The sequence below is a fragment of the Zeus faber genome (genome assembly GCF_960531495.2).
Source record: "Zeus faber genome assembly, chromosome: 2".
NCBI lineage: Eukaryota > Metazoa > Chordata > Actinopteri > Zeiformes > Zeidae > Zeus > Zeus faber.
The window spans coordinates 40,877,604-40,885,103 of NC_137189.1; the positions used below are offsets into that span (position 1 = coordinate 40,877,604).

Below are 7,500 nucleotides of genomic sequence, written 5' to 3' on the forward strand. Positions count from 1 at the left end.
TGGCGGGCTTGTCGCAGCCGATGTCGGCGACCGGTGCGCCGGTCCATAAACGGCGGGCCGTGACTCAGGGATCGGCCCCCGGCGGGGTCGGGGGGGGGGGGGGGGCAGGGGCTGATGGGCAGATGATCTGAGCCGCACAGCTGCCGCCGCTCAAGGTGAGCTGCCCGGGACGCATAAATCTGCATGGCGAATGAGGAGCCGCCGCACGGGGCCCACTTAGACCCATTACACAGTGTTTTGTGGCTCCTGTGTGTGTGCGTGTGTGTGTGTGTGTGTGTGTGTGCGTGTGTGCGTGTGTGTGTGTGTGTGCGTGAGGGAGAGAGAGAGAGAGAGAGAGAGTTTATATTTCAGAAATAAGGGGAGCGAGAGGACAATTACTTTCCGCCCTTTTCCGACGGTGGTACGGATGGCGATGCACACGAACGCGCGAAAAGAAAAAAATGTGCGCCGCCGTCTTCCGATCATCGACGCGTTTTTTTTTTTCTTTTTTCCTTTTTTTTTTTGGGGGTGGGGAAGGGCAGTCGGATTCGGGCGGTGTCTGGGGAGGAGGCGACCGGCAGATTCTGGAACGCGAGAGTGAAGCGGAAGACAAAAACATCTATTAGCCCGAGCGTGTGGCGTGATACTGCATTAGCGATGCCCACTTGAGCATTTGCTCACTGTGTACGGTCCCATGATGAAATACTTTGTGCTCGGTGCACAGTGTGTGTCTGTGTGTGTGTGTGTGTGAGTGAGAGAGAGAGAGAGCACACGTGTGCGCGCACGTGTGTGTGTGTGTGTGTGTGTGTGTGTGTGTGTGTGTGTGTGTGTGTGTGTGTGTGTGTGTGTGAGTGAACGCGTGTGTGTAATTATTTGGGCGTGTCACCGCTCGGCCACCGTATATTCCGGCCAGCTGCCGGTGACAAACGACCCTATGAAACAGCCGTGAGAGAGACCACCTCCGTGAATCGATCGCGTGCGCCTGCGTCTTCCTCTCCCCGATGCGACCGATCGCGCGCTAACGATTCCTCCCCCTTCACCCTCCTTGTCCTCGCCGCTCCCCTCCCAGGCTCCGAATTCTGCTTCCGGAACTTCACCAGCACCGCCGGCATGATCGAGTCGCCCGGCTTCCCCGACAAGTACCCGCACAACCTGGAGTGCTCCTACATGATCATGGCCCCGCCGCGCATGGACATCACCCTGACCTTCCTGACCTTTGACCTGGAGAACGACCCCCTGCTGGTGGGGGAGGGCGACTGCAAGTACGACTGGCTGGACGTCTGGGACGGCCTGCCCCAGGGTGAGCGGAGTTGGAGCGCGCACGCGCGCGCACACACACACACACACACACACACACACATTCATGGTACCGGTATCAAAGTGATGTCTGAGTTACACCTGTTACACCTATACACCTGGTTAGTGAGGACTAATGTTCCTGGTGCGCTTCTAAACCAAAGAACTGGTCCTTATAAGTAGAACACACACACACACACACACACACACACACACACACACACACACACACACACACACACACACAAAAAAATCCCCAACGCTCTCCCACATAAAAAACGCGCACACCAGACCATAATGTCTCTGCTGACCGTCTTTGATGTCGCGGTCCTGAGCATTTCCTTTACATTACATAGAGGAAACATTATTTCACACAGGGTGACTTAAAAGTGCCTTAACCCCCACCCGTCACCCCCACCCCCCCACCCGTCACGCCCCCGGAGGAGCAGAACTTTCCCATGTCCTTCTCTCTACACCCTTCATCACCCACTCCCCCCCCCCCCCGTCCTCCCACTCGCCCTCTCTCCATTCTTATCACCTAGTGCTTCCTTCCTCCTCCCGGCTCGTACGAGCGGAGGGCCAGCGATGGATATCTCGGGGGAGGACGGGTGGGGGGAGGCGGGGGGGTGGGGGAGGTCGCAGGGTTTTTTTAGGGCGTCAGGCTTTATATAAGAGCGGCCTATCGGGTGAGATCAAGAAAGCGGCGCGAGAGAGAAGCCATTTGAGGATGTTATCAAAAGGCTTTGAAGGCGGCCGCCGGGTCGTTAGTGGGTCCGGCGGACCCACCAGCGGCTGACTCAACGCGCTGACTCGTCCCGCCTCCCTCCCCCCTCCACTTTTTTTGGGGGGGAAAATTCCGGGCAAAGAAACCGGGACTTTTCCTTTGCCTTCTTTTTTTTTTTTTTTTTTTTTTTTTCCAAGCGTGCTAATTATTTAATTTCCCGTCTCTAAAAGGAAAAAAAAAAAAGGCAGCCAAAGTGGTTTGTGGAGAAATCTTTCCAATTTCAATCTCGGCATTCGAAGGCTTTTGATAGACCGAAACGATTTCAAGCATTCAGAAGTCGCGAACTAGGAGGAAATTAAAGCGTAACCCGGTTGCCCGCGAGCCGAGTCCCGGGGCTAGAACAAAGGGGTCGGTGGCGGGGGGGGGGGGGGGGGACGGACGGACGGACGGAGCGGGAAGTGGACGACGCCGCTGACGGAGCGACTCTAGAGACGCTTGAAAATGCCTTATTTTCTAACGCAGCGCTGCGTGTGTGTGTGTGTGGGGGGGGGGGGGGGGGGGGGGGGGTGCGGACGGTGTCTGATCCCGTTGCATTCCGGCTTGCCTTAAGCTCGGCCCCCCCCCAGGTGTGTCCTGCCCGAGACAGACGGACCCACACGCGACAGATGGGGGGCGGGGGGAGGCGGAGGCAGAGATGAGAATGAAGAGCCGGGCGCCGCCGCGTCGTGTGAGACGGCGTTTGCTTTGAGCTCCGACTCCCCCGTAGGCCCGCAGGGCAGCGAGGCTCAGGCACGGGGTCAGCGCCGTCGCCGTCATCACATGTGCGGCGCGGGTCGCCCATCGCACTTGTCGAGTTTCTCCGGTGCGGCGACCGCCATGAATAGAACGTGAACGGGCCGGCTTTTCCGGGGGTGGAGTTGAGCCAAGTCGCGCGTCCGGGGTTTTCCCCAGGTCCGCGGGGCGGCGCCCTTTGAGAACGCCGACCGGCCGCTGCTCTCGGGAGTTCCGCGCGGCGCAAATAAAGACGTTCTCTCGTTAGACGTTGCTCGGCCGCTGCTTGTTCCCGGCGGAGCCCCGGAAGCCGAGTACGTGCGTCTGTTACCGAACGGGCGCCGCCCTCCCCGCCGGGGGCCTCAGGAATGGTCGTCCGCTCGCGGGCGTGTTTTTTTTTTTTTTGTTTTTGCCATCGCTTGCGAAAAGAAAATAGTACACATCGGAAAGGGCTGAGCTGGCGATCTGCAGCGGCGCCGTAGCTCCTGGCTTGTGCGTCTCGGTGTCAATCCTGACCCTGAAAAGCTATTGCTTTGGAAAAACCCCCTCAAAGGTCTATTTACGTACTTTACTACTTGAAATGATAATCAAATACCCTTTTTACAGTGATCTGCCTCTGTGTGTGTGCATGCGTCCGTCCGCAGTGGGCCCCCTGATCGGTCGCTACTGCGGGACCAAGATTCCTCCGGAGATCCAGTCGTCCTCGGGGCTGCTGTCCCTCTCCTTCCACACCGACATGGCGGTGGCCAAGGACGGCTTCTCCGCCCGCTACAACATGACGCACAAGGAAGTCAGCGACTGTGAGTGGAGCGAGCGGAACCTTTCACGGGGGTTTTTGCCTCTGGTCCCTTTCTTCGGCGTTGTCTTTCCCAAACCGTCCCGTTGTCTCCGCCCCGCCTCCCTTCGTGCGCTCTCCCTCTCCGTCCCTCCCCCCTGAGCCAGCGGGGGTTGTTGGGTGGCCACGGTGTGTTTCGCAGGAGGATCTGGATGAACCTCGCCTCCACTTCTGCTTGCCCTCCTCCTCAACCCTACTGTCCAGTCCTCTCAACAACGCTCTACTCTTTTTCCTACCCTTTCCTTCCTTCCTTTCTTCCTTCCTCCCTCCCTTCCTTCTTCCCTACCTCCTTCCTTCCTTCCTTCCTTCCCTGGAGTTCTTCCTTCCTACTGTACTTTCTTCCAATCCTTCCCTCCTCCCTTTCTCCCTTCCTTCCTTCCTTCCTTCAATGTTGCCTTCCTTCCTTCCCTGGAGTTCTTCCTTCTTACGGTCCTTCCTTCCTTCCTTGCTCATTACACATTCTTGTTTGCATATTTCTTTCTGTCCTTCCTCCGCCTCTAACTTTCTCCTCCGCCTCTAACTTCTACTTCCTTAGCTGGTTTACTTCCTTCCATGCTTATTCCTAACTTTCTCCTTTACTCACTTCCTTCCATCGCTCCTTCATTGCCTCTCCATTTATTTCCTATTTCCTATTCCCTTTTGTTCTCTCAGTCGTTCCTTCCTCCCTTTTCTGCACCTATGCACTTCTTCCGCTCTCTTTCTCCCGTGCTACGAACGTCTGAATCTCACTCCCTTCCCTCTTTCCCTCTTGAACTCCTTCCCTCGCCAGCGTTCCACTGCAGCGCCTCGTTCGGCATGGAGTCAGGGAAGATCAGCGACGACCAGATCACGGCATCGTCCTCCTTCTACGACAACCGCTGGCTGCCGCGGCAAGCGCGCCTCAACAACGACGACAACGCCTGGACGCCGGGTGAGGACAGCAACAAGGAGTTTATACAGGTAAGCAGGCGCGCGCAAGCACGCACGCACACACACACACACACGCACCCACACACACACACACACACACACACAGATACCCAAACCTGAAACATTTCAGTCTCATTTGGAACTTCCTTCCCCTCACTGTTTAATTAATCCACTAAGAATCCTAGTTGGGATCTTAAATTGGGCGTCAGTAGCTCTGGAGGTAGAATGGTCGTCTGGCAACTGGAGGGTTGCCGGTTCGATCTTTGGCTCCTCTTAGCTAATTTGCAGAGGTGTCCTTGAGCAAGACGCCTAATCCCTTAGAGCTCCCGGCGAGCCGCTTGTCTCTCTCGTATGGCCGATGCTGCCGTCGCTGTGTGAATGGGTCTGTGATGTGAGGCATGGAACATGTAAAGTGCTTTGAGTGGCCAAAGTGGCTTGAATAGCGTATCTATAGATGCAGTCCATTTTACCATTTACCAGGTAAATGGTACGAACCAGGGTTGTTTATGTGGTGGTGTCATTGTGGGACACCCAATAAGACTGCGAGGTGATAGAAAAGGATAGAAAAACAAACCTTGTGTCGCAGAATTCGTCTGATAATTGCGAATAAAAGAGCAACAGACGAGATTAAGCGACATGGGGCAACATGGGGCAAAAGGAGTCTACTGCAGGAAACAGAGCTGGCTAGTCTCGTGCCTCGCTGTTGTCTCGATGCTCATGACCTTTTGACACAGCTGCCGTCCAGAAAGGAGCGTTTCCAAACCAATTTGCAAGGTGATGGGAGGGATCCTTGCAAATGCGGCAGACCCAATGTAACTGTCAAATGCAGGATATTGCCTCGATGATGTATTTGTGTGCCGATACCCTCAGAACAGCATCACCGCCGGGGCGACATTGCCATACACACACACACACACACACACCGCGGAAGGTTTACGGACAGCAGGACCTCGCAAGGCAGGGAGCGGTGAGGAGATACCACGGGGCAAACAGGCTCGCAGAGAGACGCATACAGGTCTGTGAAGAGGAAATGGAAGAACTGTGGAGGAATGATAAGCAAGTCTTTCTGCGCTCTCCATCTTCCGGGAGCACACACACACACACACACACACACACACACACACACACATACACACACACCAAAAAGTGTGTAGCGCAGAAGAACTCTTGATTGATGGGGATACTTGCCGGGAATGTATCTGAACGCAAGACCATTGATCTTTGCCTCTAACCTCCCTCCCTTTGACACACACACAGACAAACACACACACACAGCACTTTCCTGGGCAATAGGCCACACTCAGTGCCGCCCCCACCCTCCATTCCGCTGTGTGACAGATAGACACAGCAGCTGCTCTGTCTTTGCTATCTACATCAGTCCATGTACTATTAAGCCCCTTTCCCACATGGAATCCAGAACATTGCTGGATAGAAAATATCGGGCAGAAGGCAGTAGGTAGTCATTCACACATGACCTCCTTCACGGAGAAGTTTCAGATGGAGTCTGTTCCCACATAGATGACTGTTACGGACGCAGTACGTAATGGTGCGACCGTTTGGACAATCCGTCGGCAGCGGACGCAATCCGAACGGGTTAGGGTTATTTCCCCTGGCTCTCAGAGACCGACGTTTCGGTTTCCACCTGCCCGTCTCCCCGCCCCTCCCGGACGGACTCCCGGTTCCCTCCGCCGATGGAGCTCAATAACCTCAACCCGATATTATTAAGTCAGTGTGATCATTTCCAACCTGTCCTGAACCCCCTGCCTCCGGAGAAGGAACGCTCTCCACCCGCTCTACCTCTCCCTGCCCGCTCGCTCCCTCCCCGCCCCCGCGCTCCGGTGCAGCCGTCGTGCGTGCCAGCGAAGCGCTCGCGCCTGATGTCGCCGCGCTTGAAGCACTACATTCTTCCCGAGCTGACATGCACCGTGTGGTGCCCCTCCCCATCCTCAACTGTAGAAGACACGTCTAGGGTCCGAGTGGCATTTTTAAGAAGTAAAAGAATAGCATTTAAGAACACAAAGACCTGTCTCCACAGACACTGGATGTGGTTCAGTTTCTCGTCCTTGCAGCCGAGCGCCGCGGTTCGGATCGGACTCAACTTTTTTTTTTTAATGTTTTTTTAATTTTTACCGAAAAAAATCTTTTTTTTTTTAAAATATTTGTACGAAATTAACCTTTTTAAAAAAAACATTATTAATGCTCTGCCGGTATTCGGATTCGGCGCCACCCCTACTTTACGGGCTTGTCCCTGCAATGTTTATTTTTTCCATTCACAGCCGTACCATCATTTCCCCCAGAAATGATACTAGGTTGAGAGAGGGGAAATTTACGGAACGACTTTGGCGGAACATCAACAGCGGGACATTACACCAGTGGAACATTGCCGGTGGATTTACGGCTTTCAGTGCAAGTGGGAAAGGGGCTTTAGTCACCAGCACCTGCTCTACTCTGCTCTGCTCTCTGATACTATGCTCTGCTATGACATTTTATGTTATATTCCAGTATCAGGTTCGAGATGTCATACTTTGTCATGCTTACATAGCATGCTGTGTTAGGTTGGCTCATTTGAATCTGTCGAGGTCTGGCCAGGTCCTTTCAAAGGTCTTGTCCATCTTATTGTACTCAATTAGTTATAGTATGTACATGCCGTTGTCATGGAAGCAGTAGTTCAGTATTATATTACTCAAATCTATGAGTTCATTTTCAGTTTTCCCTTAACTTTCCTCCAGGTCGACCTCCACTTCCTCAAAGTCTTGACGGGCATCGCCACGCAGGGCGCTGTTTCCAAAGAGACTCAGAAGTCCTACTACGTCACCACCTTCAAGTTGGAAGTCAGCACCAACGGCGAGGACTGGATGGTGTACCGCCACGGCAAGAACCACAAGGTAGGCCACACACACACACACACAAACATACACACACATACAAACTCACACTCACGCCCCTCCTTCGCCAGGCTTCTTAGCCGTCATAGCAGAGGGGCTCC

The 7,500-nt window shown here is 54.3% G+C and overlaps 1 protein-coding gene across 3 annotated transcripts in view; it reads left to right on the forward strand.

Annotated features, from left to right (window-relative positions):
* Nucleotides 1–7,500, forward strand: part of nrp2a (neuropilin 2a) — a 79,760-nt gene that overhangs the window by 34,807 nt on the left and 37,453 nt on the right. For all 3 annotated transcript variants that reach the window (XM_080024552.1, XM_080024553.1, XM_080024554.1), the window contains exons 4-7: nucleotides 1,049–1,279; nucleotides 3,415–3,570; nucleotides 4,375–4,544; nucleotides 7,244–7,399. In XM_080024552.1, the coding sequence (XP_079880678.1) occupies nucleotides 1,049–1,279; nucleotides 3,415–3,570; nucleotides 4,375–4,544; nucleotides 7,244–7,399 (713 nt within the window). The remainder of the gene's footprint in view (nucleotides 1–1,048; nucleotides 1,280–3,414; nucleotides 3,571–4,374; nucleotides 4,545–7,243; nucleotides 7,400–7,500) is intronic.